The sequence below is a fragment of the Myxocyprinus asiaticus genome, chromosome 6 (assembly GCF_019703515.2).
Source record: "Myxocyprinus asiaticus isolate MX2 ecotype Aquarium Trade chromosome 6, UBuf_Myxa_2, whole genome shotgun sequence".
Classification (NCBI taxonomy): domain Eukaryota; kingdom Metazoa; phylum Chordata; class Actinopteri; order Cypriniformes; family Catostomidae; genus Myxocyprinus; species Myxocyprinus asiaticus.
Window position 1 is genome coordinate 19,264,192 of NC_059349.1, and position 26,068 is coordinate 19,290,259.

The window sequence follows — 26,068 nt, forward strand, 5'->3', positions numbered from 1 at the left end:
GAAAAACAGAATAAGCAAGTGAACTGAACAAACTTGAGAAGGAGGGTGTACCTTTCAAAAGGATTTCAGATAATGACACCAAGAAACAAAATCTGCAAAGGACAGAGACTGATGATAAGAGAGCAGAGACAAAAGAAGGTGTGAACAAGAGTTTGAAAAACCTTCAAACTAGAAAGTGTGGGAATGCGTTTAAAAAAAGGGTACAATGGGGCTAAAGGTCTGCAGGAAAAAAGGCACTTTTGATTTGATTTTCTCCCAAAATCCTAAGCAGCAACAAAAACTAGAAGAGTACCTTCCTTAACACCAATTAGTGCAAAATATTCCTGATCCATGAGGTCATCGCATGCAATGTCTAAAGTTTGATTCTGCGGTAATTTGATCTAATATTTAATCATTTTTCAAATGTTGCAAATTTATGTTGCTAATAAGAATCCTTGAAACTATCACATTCATTTTGAGACAAAATATGAAGTTTTGTTCAAGGTGATTAAATATATAATAAATTTAAAAAAAAAGTGAAAGGGATAGTATTTGGTGTAAAAATAAATAATAAATAAATAAAATAAAATAAAAAACTGATGCAGGGGCTAAAGGCCCATAATCTTAAATGGGGCGAATAGATTTGTTATAATATGCCAACCGTGACTGAAATTAACAGAAAATGGTTTTCTGAATTGGTTATTTTGAATAAGTATTATTTTAATTTGTTACTCAAAAAGCATCTTGCTGTCTCAAATGTATTTACGCAAGTTGATAAATTTTGCCCTATCACTGTAAACCCTAAAGTTGTAATTACTAGAAATACCAAGTTGTCTTAATTAAGTATTAAAGCTCATAACTCAAATATGTAAGTTCATTGAACTTATATCTTAAAATCCATAGACTCAATATTTTAAGTCATAATAACTCAAACTTTTGAGTACAAAATTCAGGCTATGGGGAATACCCATAATGATTTGCGCTTGAATTCTTTAATTATGTTTCCTTGGTCAAAGGGAATTTATGGGGCATTTAAATAGTTGTAATTAAGAATGTATAGAGGTTTAGCTCTTTTGCAGTATCATGTATGTTGTTTTGTTGCAAATAGTTGTTTTGTGTGTTGTCAGCATTAGGGTGATCAGTGTCCCATTTGGTCAAGTTGGACCCTGTTGACTCTCTTTGTGCATGTGCAGTTAAAGTGCAGGTATATATGCATTTCTGTGGAAAATTAAGTTTATTTAATGACCGACCTAGAATCAGTTATGATCAACAGCTGTGCTGTTGTTTGATCTAAAATTGAATCAATTCAATAAAATTATGAACAACATAGAAACACAATATTTAAATAGCAAATCTGGGTTAAGTCTACTTGCATCTAGTTAAATTAACCTAAATAATTAAGTTCATTCTATATAAACACCAAGTTAATTTCACCTAAATACATAAGTTTTGGAGACCCCATTACTCAATTCAATTGAGGGAATGACTTTACTCAATCAAATGAGCAGAGTCAACTTATTAGGTTTTCAGTGTATAACTACTGTCCCTATATTTTTAAACAATATCACTATAACCCCCCTAGGGGTCTTTTACACAAAATGTGTGGGCCTTTTACCCCAAGTGGCTACCTCACCACATTTTAAAAATAATAATAATAATTTTAAACAAAACAACCTTCCATTATTATTATGGAAGGTTGCTCCATCAATATTCAATAAAAAGACATTTATTTTTTCAATCTTGATACACTTCATAATCAGAAAAAATGCACATTTTCCTTAAGGTGTGCCTATAGCCCCATTGTAGCCTACCTCAACACAAATCTGAACCAAATAATCACTGATAACAGCATCAGCAGAGGACAAGGTCTTGATTTGGGCATACAATACCTTGTTATTTTCTTAATAACGGAAATCATATTGTGTCTAACAACCTTAAAACACCGAGCTTGGTGGTTGATATTTTAAACAACCATAAATAATGATGTACAACCTGTTACATAAGCTAGTAATAAACAAACACAGTGCACAGAGTGTCTGCTGTATGGCAGTAAGCCTGGCTTCTCTTTTTTTAAGCTCCTTAGGTCTGTTGTGGACTTGTGTTGAATGCTATAGCACCACAGACCCAGTTTAAATTCATCCAGTGAAGCCGGATTATTCTCTCTGTTGGGATAAACAGCCCATGGCAACCTCTGTCGACTCAATGGTAAATAAAGGTATCCCCATATTATAGGAGAAGCAAATGCTAAAGATACAAATGGAACTCCCGATTCATGTCTTATTTCCAAGAATATCCATGGTAAGTGTTGTCTGTCTTGTGTGCAAAAGCATGCAGTGAAGAGTTGATTCAGTCGCGTACATTAAAAGCGAAGTGCATTAGTGCTGATGTAAACGCAGTAGTTTCGAGCAGCAGCAGCACCGTTTTTACTGCAGCATTAATATATATAAATTAAGGACAGTTAAATTAAGACGGTAGATGTCAATCACATTACTGCTAAAATCCAGTCTCACCAACCATGAGTTGGAGACTGGAAACTACATATTGAGATAAGACCGCTGTATTCAATCGTCAAAAAAATAATAAATATGCATTTGCAAAAGAACTAGATATTACCTGAAAGTGAAAGGTCTTTGACATCCAGGCCCGTGAAAACAGACCCCTCGCCATTGCAGACATGTATCATTTCAAAGACTGTGGTTTATCTTGAGCGGAGAGTCTCCATATGCCGAATAAAAAAATGAAATATCGTCCAGCGAACTTTTAGGCGATTTGGCTCGTGTTCGGCTTTACGTGTACAGTACCCGATTGTCCTTACACCCTAGACTTCCTCAAGGCTACTATGTATATTTATATTTATGCTAGGAAATCATGTTATTCGAGTCGTCTCGGTGCTTTCAAGTGCAGCTGCTGTAAAGCCGCGAGACAGCAGCATGTCACAGGCGCCGCCGTTTACTATTTCTGCCGACTACATGTACTGCGTTTTTTCTCTTTACTTGAGAGACCTGTGCGTCATGTTTACTGGCGCCATCTATTGAACATTGTGCATGATAACTTTGCATATGCTAATACAATTTAGAGAGTTATCATTTTCTAATATAAACACCTCATCAAAAATGTTAAGTTGCCATTTGTGTCTGTATGTTACAATATTTGTCTCTGACTGTGTATCCCTGCTGAAAAGACCAGCTAAAATAGCTGGCCATACTGGTCAGGCTGGTTTTAGAGGGGTTTTGAACAGATATTTTTTTAGCTGGTCAGGCTAATCTTAGCTGGCCTGAGCTAGTCTTAGTTGTTCTTAGCTGGTCTCCCAGACTGACAAGCTGTGTTCAAAATCCCTCTAAAGCCAACTGACCTGCCTGGCTAGGCTGGGTTACCAGCTAAAACCAGCCAACCAGCTTAGGCTGGTTTTAGCTAGTCTTTTCAGCAGGGATATTTATTATATTAGTATATTGTTTCCAGTGGCGGATTTAGGCATGGGTGACATGGGCAGTTGCCCAGGGCGGCATCTTGTGTGGGGGGGGGGGGCGGCGGCACCCTCTCATTTACAATCACCACCCACACAACAAGTCATGGGGTCGTGTTGAAGCGGGTTTCGCCCAGGACGCCATACAAGCTAGAACCGCTACTGATTGTTTCTGACTGCTGTTGCGCATACCTTCAGTTTTGTAAAACAGTTATTTTTATTAATTCAGTTCTCTTGAATGTGTTATGTAATGACTTCTAAGATACTTGACATATGTGTTTTGTTAGGTAGGATTTATTCTAATTTAAATCTGGCTTTCTGATGGACAATGCATATTTTTTGTCAAAGTTTATACACTAAATTAATTATCATTTTTAATAGTAGCTAATGTTTATTGGGGATATACAGCAGAAATGTGTGCAACAAATTGCGTCATGGACCAGTTGCAGTCATGGTCAAAGGTCTCCAAGTGAGTCTGTCACAAGGCTGGAAAGGCTTAAATCTGGATTATGGATCTTAAAGGGCAAAGTCTTATTTTATTATTATTATTATTATTATTTATTTTTTATTATTTTTTTATTAATTTTTTTTTTTTTTTTTTTTGCTGTATCAGGACACTCATAAATGACCCTTAATACTTCTATTTTATCTGCTTCAATTAACAAATAATTTCAACAGGAAATAGCTTAGGAAAAAAAGAGTATTTTTACTTCTTTTCACCACATGCTTGGACTCAATCAGAACAAGGAAAATCTAGGGGGCAAATGTTGGTGAAAGCACAAAGCAGTGCAGGATATTGGTCTACTTGTCCACATGTAAGCAATGTTGCAGCAACACTCTGATAGCAGTTTGAGCCATGTGATGTGCAGAGACCACAAACATTCAACATTCACAAATAAAAAGACATAGTATTGGATCATAGGTTCCAAATGCAAGTTTGGGTTGCACTCAGCCATCTATTATTACAGCAGCAGTAGCTGTGGGTATCTGACCAGATTCATGTAATAATCCCCATCCATTAACTGGCTCTATAACTCTACTCTCTCCTCTCCACCAATAGCTGGTGTGTGGTGAGTGTACTGGCGCACTATGGCTGCCGTCGCATCATCCAGGTGGATGCTGCACACTGGTGGTGGGTGAGGAGAGTCCCCTGTGTATAGCACTTTGAGTGTAGTGTCAGAAAAGCGCTATATAAATGTAACATTCATTCATTCATTCAGATTCATGTGGCACTATAGCAAGAACGCTCATTGATTCACATTTCACAATAATCGAACAGAGATTGGGCTACAACGAAAGACAGAGCAGCTGCATTGCCTAAAGTGTGACTGATAGGGATAATTCACCCAAAAATAAAAATTCTCTCATCATTTACTCATCCTCAAGCCATTCCAGATGTGTATGACTTTCTTTCTTCTGCAGAACACAAATGAAGATTCTTAGAAGAATATTTCAGTTCTGTAGGTCCATACAATGCAAGTGAATGGTGATCAGACCTCTGAAGCTCAGAAAATCACATAAAGGCAGCATAAAAGTAATTCATATCCAGTGGTATATATTTAAGCAATGCAATCACTTTAGATGAGAAACGGAACAAAATTTTAATCCTTTTTGACAATAAATCTCCACTTTCAGAATGTGAAAGTGGATATTTTTAGTAAAAAAGTACTTAAATATTGATCTGTTTCTGACCCACACCTTGTCCGAGAGCAAGACAAAGAGACCCAAGAGCAGAGGAACAGTTCAAAGGATTTATTAACAATAAATTATAACTTTAACTGTGTTGGTGAAGACTGGAGATCCCGGCACCGGCTGCAGTTGAGGGAAGGAGTTTTGAGGATGAGTGCACGCCGTAGCTGCACAATGGGCAGATCCGTGAAGAGTGTATTTGTAGACGAGTGTGTGCGTCGTGGGAGTCAGGAGCAGATTCGTAGGAATCCTCTGTAGAAGCGTAGTGAGGTGCAGAGAACAACGCCCAGCAGCTTGGAATTTTCATTTTTGGGTGAACTATTCCTTTAATTATCTTGGGAGGCCAAACAAAGTCTGAAATATACACCTTTGTAATACAGTAGTAAATCCTCACAATGTCAGCCTGTTGAATGTAGCAGTTATATGAGGCCTATCACTTGCACAGTTTATTCAAGCATCTGAAACTAACCGAGGTCAGAAATATGACCTTGCCCTTATTATGTAATAAATCCAGTAATAAAGAAAAGATCACATTTTAAGTTCGCATTTTAATTTTGGATTGAAATGTGAAGCAAATATTTTAAAGGAATATTCCAGGCTCAATACAAGTTAAGATCAATCGATAGCAATTGTGACATAATGTTGATTGGCACAAAAACTATTTCGACTCGTCCCTCCAAAAATTCAAGGTTGCAGTGAGGCACTTACAATGGAAGTGAATTGGGCCAATTTTTGAAGGGTTTAAAGGCAGAATTGTGAAGCTTATAATTTTATAAAATCACTTAAATGAATTCTTCTGTTAAAAACTTGTTTATTATTTGAGCTGTAAAGTTGTTTTAAATTGTTTTATGGCATTTTGGGGTTTAGAACTTTACGTTGTCTTGGCACTGAGTAGTAAAATTGACTATAACTTTTCACAGAAGAGGTTAGTAAGTGATTTTATCACACTAAAATCACGTTAACACACATATTGTTTGTGTCTTGTGGCTATACTTTTGTAACAGTGAGTATTTTAAAGTTTAGGGATCGGCCCCATTCACTTCCATTGTAAGTGCCTCACTGTAACCCAGATTTTTTTAGAAAATAATTGTTTTAAATAATTTTTGTGCTAATCAACATTATACCATAAATGCTGTCGACTGAGCTTAACTTGTATTGAACCCGGAATATTCCTTGTGTTTACTGAAGCCAAATACACAATAGAATAGATCGTTCAATACATAAACAATCTAATCTGTCTAAATATCATGTAAAATAAAAAAAAATAAAAATAAAGACGCGGAAGTGTAATCTTGCACTGTGATGGGAGGGAGAGTGTAAGTGACGGTGTGGGTGAGGTAAACATCCTCCCACTAACGCTTTTTCAAATTTGTGAGGGAAAGTGAGTCCGTGCGGAGCGCTTCCCACAATGCACCCGCTGCTCAGCGGGAAACCAAAATGGCGAGAGCGAGCGAACAAAATCAGCCGTTTATCATAGTGTAAAAAACACATTACGATTTTGAATAATTTCTGTAAAGAAACAAAACCTCAGTTCACAGCGGCTTTGACGGGAACGGAGCTCCTGTTGCTCGTTCATGGTGTAGTTCTTTGTGTTTGTGAAATATTGTTACCCTGGAAAGTGACCGAATGAGGTAAGAGATCCAGACCGGAATAAACATATCAGTATAATGTAACCAGGGGGTGTGCGGGGGGGCTTTCAGCTATCGCTTACCAGCAGGGAAACATTACTGGACTGAAACATGCACTTTTTTTATTCCACTGAAACAAAACTGTCCTGGCGCTGTTTTTGAATAGGAGGGATTAACTGGCCATTGTTTTGAATGAGAAGACTTGTTAGCTTTGTCCAGCGATGCTGCTAACAAAAGGGGCTTTTTGTATTCACTCTCATTCTGTATGAGCGCTTCACTGACCAGCCAATGCAGAGTGATGTCTGTCCTAAAAAAAGATCTCGCATAGATTTCACCAGTAAAATACCTCTAAAACCTGTACAAGTGCAGTCTAGTACTAATCTTTCAGCAAATATATATATATATATATATATATATATATATAAAAATGCACAATTGAAAATCCTTTTCAAATGCATGAGCTGGTCAATAACTTTTTAGTCTGGTGCAACCAAAAGTAGGTTTTGTGACTGAATCATGATTGTCATGCATTTGTGACAGAGACTCGGCAAGTTCGGATAACCTGGCTGCCCATCAAAAATCACCCCCAAATCGCCAACACAAGTCACCGGTGCCCTTGTCACAATTTCCCCTGAAAGATGGGCTGACCGACACGGCCAAGCTCGCCGGCAAGTTTGAGGAGGGGCAGGACGTCCTGGCTCGGTGGTCAGATGGCCTCTTTTACCTGGGCAATATTGCCAAGGTGTGTAAGCAGTAGTTTACCCTATATCACCAAAAAGTTGTTCATCTTTAGCTAAAGTAATCTGAACCTCTTTTGATATGATTTCCACAGATAGATACACTTAAGCATCGCTGCTTTGTGATTTTTGAAGATCAGTCTAAATCCTGGGTTCTGTGGAAGGACATTCAGACAGGTAAATGCCAATAGCATTGCATTCATTATGAATGTACAATGCTGATGCATCTGTCTCTTTATGAGTCTTTACAGAGTCTCTCATGTGCTTTTCAAGATGAGTGATGACCTATCATGAACTCAGAACTAGATTTACTGACTTGTGTTTGTGAACACACCATCTACCGTTTCTCATTTTGTTTGCTCTGTAACGGCATTATATACCAATTCCATTTATATTTCTTCTTTCTTAAAATTTTGAGAATTTTAATAGAAGATGCTTCAGTTCTTCTGTTATGTTGCAGCTGTTCTTTCTTTCTTTCATGCTGCCTAACTCGTGGTTTTGCAGTTGGCCGCCTTTTTGGTTTCTATTCCCTATCTCCTTGATTCAGCCTGAGTTACCTCTTAATTTGTCCCTGACAGTTGACAGACCACAGAGTCTCCGGGCTTGCACAAACTGTAAGTCCCACATCGAGCCAGGAGACGAGAATAGGGAAGGTACCTATGGAATCTGTCAATGAATTTTTACCAAGAGATACAACAAAGGGGTCTATACTAGGGGTGGGTGGTATGACCGAAATCTTATATCACGGCATATTTTAGCTTACATTATTATTTAGTAATGTCGATTTTTCATAATCTATTGAATTTAATGCTTAAAAGGTACTTTCACTTGCAGCAAGGACACCTTAGGCATTCTAGCAGTCAGTTCATTAAGATGCTTGTAGGACACTTTTTCACAGACCTTATGATCAGACTCTTCTAACAACACCAAAACATCTCAAACTTTGATTCATCCATCCACCATTCTCATTTTTTATAATTGACCATGCAGTCTTTAAAGGGATAGTTCATCCAAAAATGAAAATTCTCTCATCATTTACACACCCTCATGCCATCCCAGATGTGCATGACTTTCTTTCTTCTGCCTTACAATGCAAGTGAATGGTGACCAGACCTTTGAAGCTGCAAAAATCACATAAAGGCCACATTAAAGTAATCCAGACTCCAGTTGTTGAATCCATCTCTTCAGAAGTGATATGATAGGTGTGGGTAAGAAACCATAAATCTCCACTATTACTTTCAAAATGTGAAAGAATGTGAAAGTGGAGATTTATAGTAAAAAAACAAAACAAAAAAAACCGACTAAAATATTGAGCTGTTTCTCACCCACACCTATCGTATCGCTTCTGAAGATATGGATTTAACCGCTGGAGTCGTTATGTTTTATGTGGCCTTTATGTGATTTTTGGAGCTTCAAAGTTCTAGTCACCATTCACTTGCATTATAAAAAGCAACAGAGCTGAGACATCCTTCTAAAAGTCTTCATTTGTGTTCTGCAGAAAAAAAAAGAAAGTCATACACATCTGGGATGGCATGAGAGTGAGTAAATAATGAATTTAACTTTTGGGTAACTTAAGTTTTTGCCCATTTTACCCTGTTCAATGTGTCCTTGGTGAACAGAAGCATCAGTTTCTTTCAAGAACAAAGGTCCCCTGTATAATTAACGGCATTAGTTGGGAAATAATTTCTTTCATATGTAAGCAAAAGGGATATTATAACTGAAATATACTATAACCTATATCGAATCGAGAGCTTGTTAATCGGAATCGAATTGGGAAATTTGTATCAATACCCAGCCCTAATATGGGTTATCAGCCACTAAAAGGAACATAATTATTATCGTATCAGACATTAAAAAATATTGGTTTATCTCTAATTTAGAACCAAGCCATGCTAACTGTAGAATCCTTCAGTGTTGGCCACAGAGGAATAACAAATAAACCTATCCAAAAAGCAACTATTGGCAAGAATAATATGTAAAACCGATACATCGGTCTACCTCTTAACCGTCGCACTGTCATAACGCCCAGCCTTAGTCTATATATACACTAGTAATAGGTTTTATGACATAAGCAATGTGGTCATAGTTATATCTTCAGACACTATTTGTTTCAAGAGGCACTTGCAGTGACACCATATTTCACTGTGGTGTGAACACCAAACAATCACTGATGGTTGTGATCTATCTTTCCTCTTGTTAATTTGTCTGGTTTTCATGCACTGGTTATAATTGCACTATTTTTGTTGATTAGGATTGGTAAAACTCTCTTTTAGTCAGTTATCTATTTTTAGCACTTTCATCTGTGTAGAAACTGTTCTAGCTGCTCTTTTGTTTATTTGTTTGTCCCTGTGTTTCAGGGGACAGTGGAGGGGAGATGCTCTGCTCTATATGCCAGAATGAAAGCTCCGAGCCTCCTAATGAAATAGTCATTTGTGACAAATGTGGACAAGGTAGGCTGTCCTCACTATTTGTCTCATTTTAAGGATTGTGATGCAAACCATCACTGATGATAACTTTTCTGCAGGGTACCATCAACTGTGCCATGCCCCCATAATCGACTCAGGTGTCATTGCCTCTGATGACAAATGGCTCTGCCGACAGTGCGTGTTTGCCACAACAACAAAGGTTTGTTGATGCCATATTCACTCCAACTGAAGTCATTTTAATAGATGAAGTCCATAAATGCTACAGGTGTCCAGCAGCGAGCTCATTTCACAATGTCCCTCTTGCCATTATGTGCAGTGTTTGCAACATGCAGACAGGATATGTTTGGGCATGTCAAGAACACCTACACACCTAGTGTTTTTACAAATTCAACTGCCTGTAAGTTTATCATTTAAGCTTATTCCTGACACCGTTGCAACAAACGTGGACCATAACATTTACCATATTTTCTCATGATGGTTGTGGCAATGGGGAGAAAACACAGCATTATATACCAGCCAGTTTCTCTGTGATACGTCATCATGCTTCTTAGTAAGTTATTAAAACACATTACCATGACTTGTGTGGTACATCTCCTGCAATTACTGGCTCATACTGTAAGGTAGGTATCAATAACATGAACCTTCTTGAGTGGTATGATTTAAATTCTGCCTAAAGCATCTTTTTTCATTTTTTTGCAAAATGGGGCTAGCTAATTCTGAATCATGAGAAACTTTTGCATTCCAATGTGATTGCATCAGCTGCAGATTTTACTGGAAGAAACTGACTAATAGTTTATTAACTCAGAATCTGTTAAGTTTATCACATGCTGGTTTGTCTCCCAACCGTCTGTAGAAACACAGTCAGACTTAAAAAAAAACATCCCAGGGCTGTTTTGCTCGTATGAATGGAACAGAAATTTATACTCATTTTAAATAAATCTCCTTTTGTTGAAGACTCCACCTTTGAATTTTGTGACTCCACATGAGTGCTTGCAGGAGCCATGTTTATCTACAGTGCATTCAGAAAGTTTTTTTTTTTTTCACATTTTGTCATGTTGCAGCCTTATGCTAAAATGCTTTAAATTATTTTTTGACATCAATTTACAATTTCCATTCCCCATAATGACAAAGCAAAAACCAGATTTTTGATAACTTTGTAAATGTATTAAAAAGAAAAAACTGAAGTATCACATTGTATCACATTGAACTATCACACAGTATTCAGACCCTTAACTCAGTACTTAATTGAAGCACCTTTGGCAGCAATTACAGCCTCAAGTCTTTTTGGGTATGATACGACAAGCTTTGCACACTGGATTTGGGGATTTTCTGCCATTTCTTCTCTGCAGATCCTCTCTAGCTCTGTCAGGTTGGATGGGGACCATTGGTGGGCAGCCATTTTTAGGTCTCCCCAGAGATGTTCGATCGGGATCAAGTCCGGGCTCTGGCTGGGCCACTCAAGGACATTCACAGAGTTGTCCCTTACTCTTGCGTTGTCTTGGCTGTGTGCTTAGGGTCATTGTCCTGTTGGAAGGCGAACCTTCGGCCCAGTCTGAGGTCCTGAGCGCTCTGGACCAGGTTTTCATTAATGATATCTCTGTATTTTGCTGCATTCAGCTTTCCTTCAACCCTGACCAGTCCCCCATTACCTGCCGCTTAAAAACATGCCCACAGCATGATGCTAACACCACCATGCTTCACCGTTGGGATGGTATTGCACAGGTGATGAGTGGTGCCTGGTTTCCTCCATGATGCTTGGAATTGAGGCCACAGTTCAATCTTCGTTTCATCAGACCAGAGAATCTTGTTTCTCACAGTCAGAGAGTCCTTTAGGTGCTTTTTTTATGTGACTTGCACTGAGGAGAGGCTTCCGTCTTTCCACTCTGCCATAAAGCCCAGATCAGTGGAGTGTTGCAGTGAAGTTGTCCTTCTGCAAGTTTCTCCCATCTCCACATATGATTTCTGGAGCTCAGCCAGAGTGACCATCAGGTTTTTGGTCACCTCTCTTACAAAGGCCCTTCTCCCCCGATTGCTCAGTTTGGCTGGGCTGCCAGCTCTAGGAAGAGTCCTGGTTGTTCCAAACTTCTGATATGCATTTTCAGCTGTGAGACCTTATATAGACAGGTGTGTGCCTTTCCAAATCATGTCCAATCAATTGAATTTGCCACAGGTGGACTCCAGTCAAGGTGTAGAAACATCTCAAAGATGATCCAGAGAAATGGGATGCACCTGAGCTAAATTTCAAGTGTCATAGCAAAGGGTCTGAATACTTATGTCAATGTGATATTTCAGTTTTTTCTTTTTAATACATTTGCAAAGTTATCAAAAATCTGGTTTTTGTTTTGTCATTATGGGGTATGGAGCATAGATTTATTTGAAAAAAAAAAATAATAATAATTTAAAGCATTTTAGCATAAGGCTGCAACATAACAAAATGTGAAAAAAATAAAGGGGGTTGAATACTTTCTGAAAGCGCTGTATCATATATTATTGTTGATGTATCTCTAATATTATAGAGAGGTGGTGCACTGAAGAAGGGTCCAAATGCCAAAGCTCTGCAGGAAATGAAGCAGTCCCTGCCGTATGCCCTGGAAGATCTGGTATGGGACCAGGGCCACAAGACCAACATCCAGCAATGCTACTGCTACTGTGGAGGGCCTGGAGAGTGAGTTGAAACGATATTGAAAAGACTTGTATGTGTTATAATTTAGTGCTAGGTATGTTGTCTTTTATTAGACTTTGAAGAATGCAAGAATGGAATGGTTTAATGAACATTTCCAAAATATGCTTTCCTTCAGTCTTGAGCTGTTGAGGTGTTTTTGATTGTTTCAGATAAACAGTACTAGGATCCAGTGCTGTATCATAAATTGCAGAGTATTGTGGGAAGAGAATAACATCCACAGGCTAAATCTAAAGACTGTTTTTCCCTCTACAGTTGGTTTCTAAAGATGCTGCAGTGTAGTAAGTGTAAGCAGTGGTTTCATGAAGCCTGCATCCAGTGTTTTCAGAAGCCAATGCTGTATGGAGACAGGTGAAGAATAGCTCTCAAATTATTTAAATAAAGCTGTACAAAAATAAGTACAAAGTCTTGTTGGAAGTGAAATGATTTTGCATCTTTTCTTCTCAGGTTCTATCAGTTTATTTGTTCAGTTTGTAATAGTGGACCAGAGTACCTCAAACGCCTGCCTTTGAGATGGTGAGTTATAACTAGATGTTTAAATTTTCTGAAAAAGAAAATGTGAGTGGGGCTTGTCTGTGCAAAACTCACCACCATGGTGGGTGCTAGGTGTTGCTATGCAGTTGCCAGGTTGTTCTGGGTGATTGCTAGGGCATTGTTAAATGGTTGCTAGGCTGTTCTGGGTGGTTGCTTTCTGGCTAAAGTTCATTTTTGCCCTTAGATATTTGGGCTGGGTATTGATACAGATTTCTCAATTTGATTCAATTCTGATTCGCAAGCTTTCGATTTGATTCTATATCGATTCATAGGGGTATAATGTCCCTTTTGCTTACATATGAAAGGAATTCTCTCCCAGCTTATGATGTTAATTATACAGGGGATCTTCTAACTAGGTACTTTACAAAAATATTAATTTTACTAATTATATATTATTAGCTTTTCAACATTTTGGTCACATTTTGGCTTTTTTAAAATGAACATCCATGTATTCAATACGAAAGATATTATATTTCATATATAATTTTTTGTTACATGTTTATTGTTTAATTACATAACTTTTTACAAGTATTTACATTAGTTTGTTGAACACGTGCCAAAACCGGTACTGTCTCTATAAGAAAACTGGCATTTCTGTATAGAGTGTCTGTAAATGAGCGCATGTTAAAGAGAGACTCGAAAGGCTTTATCTCATCTGTTCTATGCATGGTTAGAATTAAATATTTAATTCTTTAAATAGTGAATTTTTTGTTGTTTTTGATCAGCAACTGACAGTAGAGAACAAAGGGCATAAAAGAGACATTATTTAACGACAGATGGGTTGCGTGTATCTGGTCTTTGGACATGCATTACATGGAACAACTTTTACTCTCAACACACACTGAAAGGATCTCGCTGCTGAATACTCCACCACTATACTACACAATTACTAGTGTGTGAAATCTGAACATCTACCTGCCATTTGCCAAATATATATGCTTTAATCACATAGCGCGAAATTTGGTTGCAGATGCGAGTGATTTCATCTCATTGTAGTAGAGGGCTGGGCATAGAGTAAAAGATCGATCTTGGGACTTAAGAATCGATATTGAGATTTTTCCAATGAATCACGATCTTCATTTGAACTTCGATATTTTTACTCAACCCCTATTAGATATGCCTTGAATCCTTCTTTTCATGTAAGTATGTTGGATTTTTTTACACCTGTTTTATCATCTGTCAGGTGAAAATCATAAGTTTGATCACTTAGAAAAGTAACAGCACATCTTTTCAACAAGCCGTATGATCCAAGGTATTATTCACATAGCACAAAAGGTGTGGGACGAGTTACGCAGTAGTTTATTATTTGGTGTGAGCAATAATTCTAATGATTTTTGCCTCAAGCAACACTAAATTTGCTCTTGAAGTCTTGTATTCAATATTCTTCAGTAGTTTTATAGAGAAGCTGTGTTTCCCATCATGTATGTTGTCTGTTAATTCACAGGGTAGATATTGCACACCTGAGCCTGTATAACCTGAGTGTAATTCATAAAAAGAAATACTTTGACTCGGAGCTGGAACTGATGGCTTACATCAATGATAACTGGGACAGGCTACAGCTTGGCGAGGTATAAATCTATCCTGTGGATTTCTTAATTGCTAATTAATTAATAAATCAACTGGTGTTAATGACACTCTGTGTCTTTTATCTCTTTGTACCCCCAGCTTGCAGACACCCCAAGAGCAGAACGATATGAATGCATTCTGGAAGCACTGAACAGCAACCTCAACATGTGTGTTTTGCTTTATATATCCATCATAGGCATTTTACATTGATGCAGCAGAGCTTCAGTAAACCAGTTTGGATGAATTTCTCTGTCCTTTTGCACTGATGACTTCCAGGTTCATGTCAGGGAAGGAGATAAAGAAAAAGAAGCACCTGTTTGGATTACGGATTCGTTTCCCACCAGCCCCTCAGAGCTCAGATATCCAGTCAGACCAAGAGCAGGAAAAAGCGTCCCACGAGATCAAGATCAAAGGCAGGAAGGCCACCAAACCCCCTCAATTAACCAGGTTATTCATCACTCATATTCTTCTCAAAAGCCCTACAGTGAGCAGCAGAGAGTGTATTTTATGCAATGTTGCAAAGTACTAAATTAAGTATGTTTTTATTTCATATACTGTAATTGTTTTAGCACTGTCACTAATGGATCGGTGAAGAAAGAAAAGAGGAAACTTCGCACACACTCCTTAGAGACATTAGCCAAACTGAGAAGATCAAGTGAAATTTTGGCACAGGTAAAGTGGAACCGGTGGTTGTTTTTTCATTAATCCAAAAAGCTTTTGAGCTTAATTCATTTGGACATTTATAAGAAAATTTTTGTTTCTAAACTTTATTAAATCTAGAATGATGTGAAGTTTCCAACTCTAGACAATAACTCACTGGACCTGATGGCCTCAAAAAGGTTAGACACAAAGATCTACATAAAATCCATCTTATGGTATTTGAAATGGCAAAATTATAAATTGATAAAATATCATAATTACGATTTTGTGTGCGTGTGTAGTGCCAAAAGGGAAAAATCTTTGCCTTCATCAAGTACCTCAGATGTTGAATCTGTTGGTGCCACCAGCACCAGTGAAACTACCTCAACCACCATCTCGAGACAGTCCAGGTACCATTTCATCATCAGTTACTGTGGATTAAATTCTTGTTCTTCTGTCAAGAACATGTCATATATAAGAAATAGTTCTGTCAGTCAATTAAAATGTTTAATCGCGATTAATCACACAATTTTTTTTAGTTGATCACAGATTTTGAAAGTGTTTAAATTTTACACTATATAGAGTGCATTCAGAAAGTATTCAGACACCTTCATTTTTTTTCACATTTATGTTGCAGCCTTATGCTAAAATGCTTTAAAAAAAATTATTTCCCCACATCAATCTTCACTCCATACCCCATAATGACAAGGCAAAAAAATTAAATTAAAAAAAATAAAAATAAAAAATAAAACTGATTTTTCATAACTTTGCATATTAATTAAAAAGAAAAAACTGAAATATCACATTGACATAAGTATTCAGACCCTTTGCTATAACACTTGAAATTTAGCTCAGGTGCATTTCTCTAGATACTCTTTGTGATGTTTCTATACTTTGATTGGAGTCCACCTGTGGCAAATTCAATTGATTGGACATGATTTGGAAAGGCACACACCTGTCTATATAAGGTCTCACAACTGAAAATGCATATCAGAGCAAAAACCAAGCCATGAGGTCAAAGGAATTGCCTGCAGAGCTCAGAGACAGGATTGTGTCGAAGAACAGATCAGCTGCATTGAAGGTTCCCAAGAGCACAGTGGCCTCCATAATTCTTAAATGGAAGAAGTTTGTAACAACCAGAACTCTTCCCTGAGCTGGCCACCCAGCCAAACTGAGCAATCTGGGGAGAAGGGCCTTGGTAAAAGAGGTGACCAAGAACCCAGTGGTCACTCTTGTTGAGCTCCAGAGATCATGTGTGGAGATGGGAGAAACTTGCAGAAGCACAACCATCACTGCAACACTCCACCGATCTGGGCTTTATGGCAGAGTGGCAAGATGGAAGTCTCTCCTCAGTGCAAAAAAGCACCTAAAGGACTCTCAGACTGTGAGAAACAAGATTCTTTGGTCTGATGAAACGAAGATGAAACCGTTTGGCCTTAAATCCAAATGTCATGTCTGGAGGAAACCAGGCACCACTCATCACCTGTGCAATACAATCCCAACGGTGAAGCATGGTGGTGGTAGCATCATGCTGTGTGGGTCTTTTTCAGTGGCAGGTACTGGGGGACTGGTCAGGGTTGAAGGAAAGCTGGATGCAGCAAAATACAGAGATATCCTTAATAAAAACCTGATCCAGAGCACTCAGGGCCTCAGACTGGGCCGAAGGTTCACCTTCCAACAGGACAATGACCCTAAGCACACAGCCAAGACAACGCAAGAGTAGCTTAAGGACAACTCTGTGAATGTGCTTGAGTGGCCCAGCCAGAGCCCGGACTTAATCCCGAACGAACATCTCTGGAGAGACCTGAAAATGGCTGTCCACCGACAGTCCCCATCCAACCTGACAGAGTTTGAGAGGATCTGCAGAGAAGAATGTCAGAAAATCCCCAAAATCTGCAAAGCTTGTCGCATCATACCCAAAGACTTGAGGCTGTAATTGCTGCAAAAGGTGCAACAAATAAGTACTGAGTTAAGGGTCTGAATACTTTTTCTTTTTAATAAATTTGCAAAGTTATCAAAAATTTTTTGCTTTGTCATTATGGGGTATGGAGTGTAGATTGATGTGAAAAAAATAATTTAACGCATTTTAGCTTAAGGCTGCAACATAATAAAATGAAAAAATAAATAAATAAAGGGGTCTGAATGAGCTGTATACTTTTCCTTTCAAAATGCATTTATTTCCATCTGAGGAAATAAAAACAAAACAATATGTAATAATGCTTTAATAACATTTTCCAAACAAAGCCTTCCACAGTATAAAGATAGAAATGCACTAAAATAGCACTAATTCAAGTAACATTAAATGTTTCCCAAAGTCAAAGTAGGAGTTTGCAGAATCTGCTTTGTTACAGCAATCGTGAAGCCGCAGTCATGATTCGCGTCAGGGTGTCAGCGTCAAGCGCCACTTTGATCTCCACATGAAAAGTGCTTGCAGACAAAAATGTCTCATTCTGTGTTTTGGAGATAGTTTAGATCTGACGTGCTTCTGTGGTAATTAAAATGCAGCTTACTTAGGCTGGAAAATACTTGATTTTTAGCACTAGTCCCATCTGGGCTTGTTTTGTACATCAAAATGTATTAAGAGGTCCTTTCTCCATTTTATCACTGACACGGAAGTGCCGTTGTGTGTATTGTGAAGTGTCTGTCAGTGTAATGAGTCCGGGCAGACACATCCAAAAGGTTCTGCCTTTCTAATCAGTGTTTATGCTGTATTAACAGTAAATACGTTAATCGCGATTAAGAAAAATTAACGCGTTAAACTTTTTTTTAATTAATTGCATGCGTTAACATTCATTCTGACAGCTTTAATAAGAAATTATATGAATGGATATGTTTCCATGAGATTCAGCTGATTAGAGTAGTGGCCAACTGATTTGGGTTTTTTATGGCCGATGCCAATATCCAGAGAACAAGGTGGCTGATATAATGCCAACAAATCACACAATTTAATATAGTAAATAACATATACGTAAAATTGCAAAAAAAAAATGAATTAACTTTTATTTAGCACTATATTTACTGAAAATGTAACACAAAACTTTAACTTTGTGAGAGAGAAAAAAATCTTTGAAAAAATATGATTGTGTGATTAAATGATAGATAGCCATTTCTTCTGGTTTCTGTTTAGCGTTTCCACTATTGGGCCAAATGAGGTCGTGCTAGTGTGTGCCAGGGCTAGTTGTGTTCCCACAGTCTCTTCCAAAGCTTCCTTGGGGTAAACGGCCAAGCGCCTTTGGCCTGCCGATTACCTTTGGGCCAAACAAGGCCAACTGCAGATTGAGGCTGTGTCAGTGTCTAAGGTGGAGTTTCGCTGAGTCTCTCGCTTTCCACCAAGCAAAGACCAAAATAAGCAAACAAATGGCAGCTTCAGTCTCCACCATGTTAATTTTGAGGGCTAGCTAACCTCCAGAGTCTGATACCTCAGCTTGAGTTTCCCTCTTGCTTGTGAAATGGGTGGGGTGTTTGACACTGTCACCAGGACATGTATTAAGGAGGGGTTTTAGGGCAATGCTACAGGGCTATTGGCCCGATGGTGGGAATGCAGATCGATTTTTGTCTCGCGGCCTGAGGCTATTGTTCCCTCCTGACCAGTTGATAGCCCTGGCTCACGCTGGCTCCGAGAGTGGAAACGCAGCTATTGTAAGGAAAGACTAAGATTTTATTTACATTCTATAAATGGATTTGAAAAACTATCTGCCAATTAATTGCCTTTCCTACCACCTTAGTTATCTGTCTCTGCAAAATCCACTATAGGTTGAACTTTATTCTGAAGGCATACAATAGGTTTTTGGTGAGAAAAAACTTGAAATGTAAATAATTTTTCACTGAAAATTTTTCACTGAACATCTGTTGCATGTTCAGTTGTGCTGTGAAGCTTGTTCACAGTGGCTCACGTGTTTATGCGAGAACTTGTGCTATTAAAAGGAGCCACTGCGAACATTTTTGGGTAAACTACCTTTAATTTTTAAAAATGAGCAGAATACAGTGATTTAGCATGATATGCACCAAATGCATCTCTCATTTTCCCCAATCTAGCTTGGGCAGTCCAAGTGGACCACACACCGGATGCCTCTGGCCCACCATCACACAGCCCCCACTGAAGAGGCCCCGGGGACGTCCGCGACAAGCACTGCAGCCGCCAAATCCTGAGATTCCTCTGCCCTGCAACCTAGAACCACAACCCAGCAACAGTGTCCCTGAGCCCAGTCCCCTCCCCTCCTGCCTCTACAGCAGCATGGACATCATACAGGGACTGAACCCTGACACCCAGCTCAGCCAACTCAAGACCTCTATCAGCACTTACTTCGGTGCTGCGGGTCGCTTGGCCTGCGGGGAGAAGTACCGTGTGCTGGCCCGCCGCGTCACTCATGACGGCAAAGTACAGTACTTGGTGGAATGGGAGGGGGTAACAGCTTCCTGAACTGGTTAAGGGACTAGTCACACCTGGTGAAAGTCTAGTTTGCCACCAGTAATGTGCAGTAATGTAGTTTTGCAACAGTAACAATGTATTGCATATGGAAGTGAGAGCAGTGAATGTGACAATGTACATGGTTGACTGAGCTGTTTGAGTGGCCTGTTTGAGATGGGACTTCAAAGTGTTCTTTGTATGCGACTGTCTCTGCAAATTAAAATGGACTACCTTCACATGGACTGGATTGACAAATATGAGGTGGTCAGAATTTCAGGTTGAAGACATAATCAATTCACTGCTATGTCAAAATAACTCAAGTCCTTTCTTTTTGCCTCTAATGTACAGGTGCCTTAAAAGGGTTGTGAAACATACTATGTATGCTGCTTGTTTTCCTTATTCAGTCAAAAATGTTCTTCGCTCAAATTGCCAAGGAGAGAGAGAGAGAGAGAGAGAGAGCTATTGTGGATAGGGCACTTTTATTTACATTTCATTTGATTGCACATATGCTCTCATCCTCAACATCTAGTGTTGTCTATCTATGTTTAAATGACCTAGAGTATGAATTTTGTGACAAAATGAAACCATTTATGACATTAAAGAGATAATTCACCCAAAAATGAAAATTCTCTCATTTACTCACCCTTATGCCATCCCAGATGTATGACTTTCTTCTGCTGATGAAGATCTTCACAAATGAAGATTTTTAGTAGAATATCTCAGCTTTGTAGATCCTTTCAGTGCAAGTGAATGGTGTCCAGAACTTTGAAGCTCCAAAAAGCACATAAATGCAGCATAAAAACAATCTATATGATTCCAGTGGTTTAATCAATGTCGTCAGAAGAAATTTAATAGGTGTGGGTGAGAAACAGATCAATATTTAAGTCCTTTTTAATTGCAAATATCCAGTTTCACATTCTGAATTATTTATAGTAAAAAAGGGTTGATATATTGATCTGTTTCTCACCCAAAGTGATTGCATCACTTCAGAAGACGTATATTAAACAACTAGTGTCTTACGGATTACTTTTATGCTTCCTTTATGTGAATTTTGGAGCTTCAAAGTTCTGATCACCATTAACTTGCATTGTATGGACCTACAGAGTTGAGATATTCTAAAAATCTTCATTTGTGTTCAGCAGAAGAAAGAAAGTCATACACATCTGGGATGGCATGTGAGTGAGTGAATGATGAGAATTTTCATTTTTTGGTGAACTATCCCTTTAAAAATGACTGACGTTCTTCTACCACAAAACAAAATTAAAACGTATCAACCGCATTAATAGATCTTAGCAATTTGTGAAACAAATTACACATTCACAGTTGGCTAATTTAAAAATTTGTTAACAATTTTGTCTCCTGCAAGTTTTTTTCTTAATGCTGCCACTCTCGGTCATGTACTTAAGACGTCTGCTTATATCCCTTACAAAACTTAGCTGCCACATGAATTTAAGTTCTAAAGGTTTTAGGCAAGAGCCCTTTTATTTTAATTCTCTCTGTAAAATTATTTTAAATCTAATTTTTATTTTTGAGAGGGTAGTCTTTGTGTAATATTTTGTTTATACTATGCAACTAATTCAATGGATCTGTGTATTTTTCTTCAGCTTCACCTTACAATCAGAAAACAGCAGCAATATTTTTGTTACAATTGACTCAGGCTTTTTTTTTTTTTTTTTTTGTATTATTGTGGTGCTATTTATTGCTTTCAAACAGCAGTGTACGCTAACAAATTGTCCATTCCCGAAAGCACTCAGGATAGTTTTTGCAACTTCACTGTAAGATTTGATATTGATCTGATATTCAAATATATCCTGCAAGAAATGAAATGAGATTTTCAGTTCTGTTTTGTATTTTATATACAATTATATGATCCTAATTTTAGTTTTATTCAAAATTTTGAAGTTCAACTGAGGTGGAAAACTTTTTGTTTGTTTTTTACCTGAGAATGCCCTGTACTCCAGAACATTTTCTAACCACTTGCAGAGGTTGGACATTGGTATTAGGCAAGTGTTAGACTTCAACAGTAATACCTCCTAATTTTGATACAATGAACAAATATTAAGCTCTTGTTATGTTGTGTATGAAGCGTTTTTTGTTTGTTTGTTTCTTCAGTTGGCGTACCAGTGTTAGTAAAGCTTGCTTTGTATTGTACTGGCTTTGAGCAGGCTCCTTTAGCCAAAGAATAAAGATTTCAAAACTTGGTGTATCTGTCCATGTGTGAAAGGCCTCCAGAGATATTTTGCATCGAGTCTAGTGGTGGTGTGGCATAGTGGCTAAAGCTCAAGGCTGATAACTGGAAGGTTCACCTCTGTGCCCTTTAAGAAGGCACTTGGGGATTGTCTCCTGTAAAATGTGTGCTGTAAGTCATTTTGAATAAAAGGGGTCTGTTAAATGACCACTTGTTGTGAAAGTTAGTTAGAAAAGTTTGAAAAAATTAAATTGATGTTTGAGCTCAAATTATTGGTATTGTGCTTGCAGGCCTGCTAAAATTAATTGCTAGAAAGTGGAAAAATGATAACAACTGCTCATAGATGTCAACTGAGATTTTTGTTTTCCCCCCCAAATTTGTTTACAACCCTTAAAAGTATAGTTCACCTACAAATGATCTATTTATTTAAAACAACATGAGGGTGAGTAAATGATGAGAGAATTTTCAGGTGAACTATCCTGTCAAAGGAATATTCCAGGTTCAATACAAGTTAAGCTCAATCAGCACCATTTGTGGCATAATGTTGATTACCACAAAAATTAATTATGACCTGTCCCTGCTTTTCTTAAAATAATAATAATAATAAAAAAAAGCAACAATCTGGGTTACAGTGAGGCACTTACAGTGTCAATGGAAGTGAATGGGGGCCAATTCGTAAACATTAAAATACTCAGTTTCAAAAGAATAGCCACAAGGCAAAAAAATATGTATGTTAACATGCTTTTAGTGTGCTAAATTGCTAACTGACCTTTTCTGTGTAAAGTTATAGCCAATTTTACAACTTCATTGCCATGAACATGTAATGTCAACAAACACTAAAATTACAGAATTATGAACAGATAAATTAATGTAAGTGCTTTTTATAAAATTAAGCTTCACATTTCTGCATTTAAACCCTCCAAAAATTGGTCCCATTCAATTCCATTGTAGGTGCCTCACTGTAACCTACATTTTTGCTTTTATTTTATTTATTTATTTTTATAAAGAAAATCAACATTATGCCACAAATGGTGTTGATGAACTTGTATTGAATCGTTAACATTCATTTAACCACATCAAACTAAAAAAAATAAATAAAATGTTATGTGCCAATATGATATGAACACATACGTGAATAACACGTTAATTAGTCAAATAGAATAAAATGTCAAATTGCGGTTCTAATTTCGCGCTATCATTCGCGGGCCTATGACGTCAGTATTACGTCACGACTGTTGAGGACGGTTTGCACTTTCAGCCAATCAACTGTCGGGAACATGGCAGCGCGATTTGTGTAGGTCTCAGAGGAGTGGATGCTAAGCTAAAACTACTGGAAATAAACTGTCCTTTGCACGAAACTGCTGGTAAAATATTATAGAAATTTGGTATTCAGTAATACTGAAATATCTTGACATTTAGCACGCCTGGAAGCAGCGAAACGCTGATTATATTCGGCAATATAGCTGAAGGCTGCTCCTTGACAACCTGTTGAACGTATGCAATGACGCCAAACATTCAAAGGCAGGTATGATAATAGATAAAAACAAAGCTCTATTTGTCTGTATTTTATATCATGTAATTTATGACAAGAAAGTGTTGAAAACATCACTATGGGTGTGCATATATAGCAGATAAAGATGCCTCAGCCTTTGTTTACAGGGTTTGTTATAACAGTCACAAATGTTCAAAGACAACAGAGGGCTGGTAAAAGATGTGGTCTCCTTGAGAAGTCAGCTGCGATTAACTGAGAAAAACCTGCAATCACTGGGAGAACAATTGAGGTAGGACATTCAACATAAGGGGGAAATGCATTGTAGTTACTTTGATCATATTCTGTTATAGAAAACGATATAACTATATGTATTTGTATTTTACATGAAAACGATTTCATATGTATTTAACCTTGTTCTTTCAGACATGTTGCAAAATTGAGAGTAGAGTGCAGATTTGTGTCTGTTATGTCATAAATCATGTTTACCACCCTCTTCAGTCAATCAGGAAATGACGTCATTGCTGAGGATCATGACAGGAGTGGAGCAGATGGGTTCCCAGGCCATCTCACTCTAGAGGACCTTCAGAAGCCTAATACTGGACAGTCAGGAGGATATCCACACCTTTACAGAACAACAGAACAGAGGGCATGTGTATCCACCTGTGACTGCAGGGTAAGAGACGTAAGACACAATGTGATGAAGTGATTTACTGGTTATAGAGTTGTCAAAAGCTATCACGAGTATTTTAAAATGTTCAGGGGATGGAAACAGAGTGGGGAGATTTAAAAAAAAGAGTGCTTCATTCATAAATACACAAGATCCTACCTTCAAGCTGTAGATGTACTGATGTTCCTCTGTGCTCATTAAACTCCAAGAGATAACACAAAGTCATTAACAATATCTCTGTAAGAAACCTCTGGCCATCTTTTCGTGTCATTCACCCAGGGGCGGATTATGACTAGCAAGGGCCCCATGGCCAGTTATCTTTCAAAGTTGAGATCCACGCAGTCAATTTTCATTGATTTAAGTCTCTTTTAATACCCATTTGTTTTTTTACAGTCAGATTAACGTACAGCATGGATGTGGTAAAGAAACCGCTCAACCGAAACAGGTTTACTGAACAGCCCCTGTTCTTAAAGAGACAGCACAGTTTTAACATTTGTTATACATAATGTAAACTCAATGTAAATACTACAAATTATGCATACAAAAAACAAGTGTAACAAAATGTGTAATAAATGTGTAAACATGCATATATTTAAAGGGGCAATATTACATATGACATATTTTAACTTCATCAGACACTTTAAATATAATTTAATAAATAGACTCCTACAGCATGTACATATGGGTTTGGTGAAACTTGGGAAAATGTTCAGGCAGTTCGGGCTAGCGCTGCAATATATTTTCTAACTCATCTGAATGATGGGGTGCGTTCCATTCAGAAGTGATCATCCCTATTCCCTATTTCCTTTAAAGACTTTGCCCTCCATTGTGAGAGTTTCGAAGGGCTGAAAGGTGTGGGGCTCAAAAATAGTGGTCATTTGGTCATTTTATTGTAAATTCTGGCTACCATTATTATTCTTCCATCGGAAAGTCCTGTGAAGGCATCATGTAAGCCCTTAGACTTACCCCTTAGAGTAGATTATATTAACAGAATTTTTAAATGATCGAAGAGTCTGTTTTTGAATGTTCATGATTTAAAACTTCAGCAGTCAGAACTTGCACAAAATCCCTTCAGTCTGCTTTAAGATGCTCTTTTCGTTCTTTCGTTCTTTCTTTCTTTCTTTCTTTCTTTCTAACTCTTACTGTAAGACCTGTACACATTTCTAACTTGAAGCATTTAAAACTACTTTAAACTTTCAGGCAAGGTTTTGTCTCAACAAACTTTTAGTTTCTATGTCAGTACTTTTGTACCACACAAAATAAAATATCAATATCTTTTTTTTCCAACCACCTAAGCCCAGTTATTTTTTGTAAAATTGGGGAGAAATGCAGTTATAGCAATGAATAGTATAATAAATGTTTTGTTCGACAGCCCTTTTATACAAAGCATAAAGCTTAACTCTATAAAGCCTAAAGTATGAAATAATAGTCAGAAAATTCAAATTTTTAAAGAGTGTCTTTTTTTAATTAGAAACAGGAGGTCAAAAGGGTCCTATAAGCGGGCTGGGGGCCCTCATAGTCACAGGGCCTTATTGAGGGGGCCTTGTGTAAGCTGACAGCTGTGGGGGCCACATTCAAGCATATATAAACATTTGTTTTCAAAGTTGATGGGCTGCCAGACCTTGCAGCCCAGGGCCGCCCCGGGCCCCTGGTAGTCAAGGGCCCTTGGGCACTGGCCTGGTCTGTAATACACCTGCATTCACCTGTCGCATTATTGTTAAGGTGAGCAGATTTTTGAGTGTCTGTAAAACATGTAGGGTAACAAATTAATTTTAAAAAGTACAACTGCACTTTATGTTATGAATTTGCATTGGAAATAATACAAGCTGGAAATTTCATGTCAACTACACATTTTAACACAAATGATTAACAAGTTGAAACCTAAAAATTAAGCAGAATTATACGTTTGTATTATGAAAAAGTGCAGTGTGTCATAGCTGTCTGAATGTGATCTGCCAAGTCCAATTTACCT

At 37.8% G+C, this 26,068-nt stretch overlaps 3 protein-coding genes across 5 annotated transcripts in view; 2 read left to right on the forward strand and 1 right to left on the reverse strand.

Annotated features, from left to right (window-relative positions):
• LOC127442440 (divergent protein kinase domain 1A-like) overlaps positions 1-2,932 on the reverse strand; it is a 31,650-nt gene extending 28,718 nt beyond the window's left edge. Inside the window, exon 1 of the mRNA XM_051700490.1 lies at positions 2,593-2,932. Coding sequence (XP_051556450.1) covers positions 2,593-2,655 — 63 coding nt within the window. The 5' untranslated portion in view covers positions 2,656-2,932. The remainder of the gene's footprint in view (positions 1-2,592) is intronic.
• A 3,602-nt stretch (positions 2,933-6,534) lies between these two features.
• On the forward strand, positions 6,535-21,951 carry LOC127442436 (metal-response element-binding transcription factor 2-like). Of its 2 annotated transcripts, XM_051700479.1 has the most exons (15): positions 6,535-6,762; positions 7,300-7,501; positions 7,592-7,673; positions 9,854-9,946; positions 10,021-10,121; positions 12,439-12,587; positions 12,858-12,953; positions 13,050-13,118; positions 14,581-14,704; positions 14,802-14,869; positions 14,979-15,149; positions 15,272-15,374; positions 15,483-15,541; positions 15,644-15,751; positions 19,377-21,951. In XM_051700479.1, the coding sequence occupies exons 1-15, from the start codon at positions 6,758-6,760 to the stop codon at positions 19,759-19,761; spliced, it is 1,815 nt and encodes a 604-aa protein (XP_051556439.1). In that variant the 5' UTR covers positions 6,535-6,757; the 3' UTR covers positions 19,762-21,951. The 2 variants fall into 2 exon arrangements, with proteins under 2 accessions (XP_051556439.1, XP_051556440.1); XM_051700480.1 differs by lacking the exons at positions 7,300-7,501; positions 7,592-7,673.
• A 1,262-nt stretch (positions 21,952-23,213) lies between these two features.
• The window catches only part of ccdc18 (coiled-coil domain containing 18), a 49,204-nt gene continuing 46,349 nt past the window's right edge, over positions 23,214-26,068 (forward strand). The window contains exons 1-3 of one of the 2 annotated variants that reach the window (XM_051700463.1): positions 23,214-23,462; positions 23,597-23,718; positions 23,928-24,102. In XM_051700463.1, the coding sequence (XP_051556423.1) occupies positions 23,618-23,718; positions 23,928-24,102 (276 nt within the window). In that variant the 5' untranslated portion in view covers positions 23,214-23,462; positions 23,597-23,617. The remainder of the gene's footprint in view (positions 23,463-23,596; positions 23,719-23,927; positions 24,103-26,068) is intronic. The other variant, XM_051700464.1, reaches the window with a different exon arrangement.

Bases quoted from the DNA above. Each gene is read 5' to 3' on its own strand.
- LOC127442436 (XM_051700479.1), top strand. The intron at 9,947-10,020 runs GTAGGCTGTCCT...ACTTTTCTGCAG, and splicing joins TTGTGACAAATGTGGACAAG to GGTACCATCAACTGTGCCAT. The intron at 14,870-14,978 runs GTGTGTTTTGCT...GATGACTTCCAG, and splicing joins CTGAACAGCAACCTCAACAT to GTTCATGTCAGGGAAGGAGA.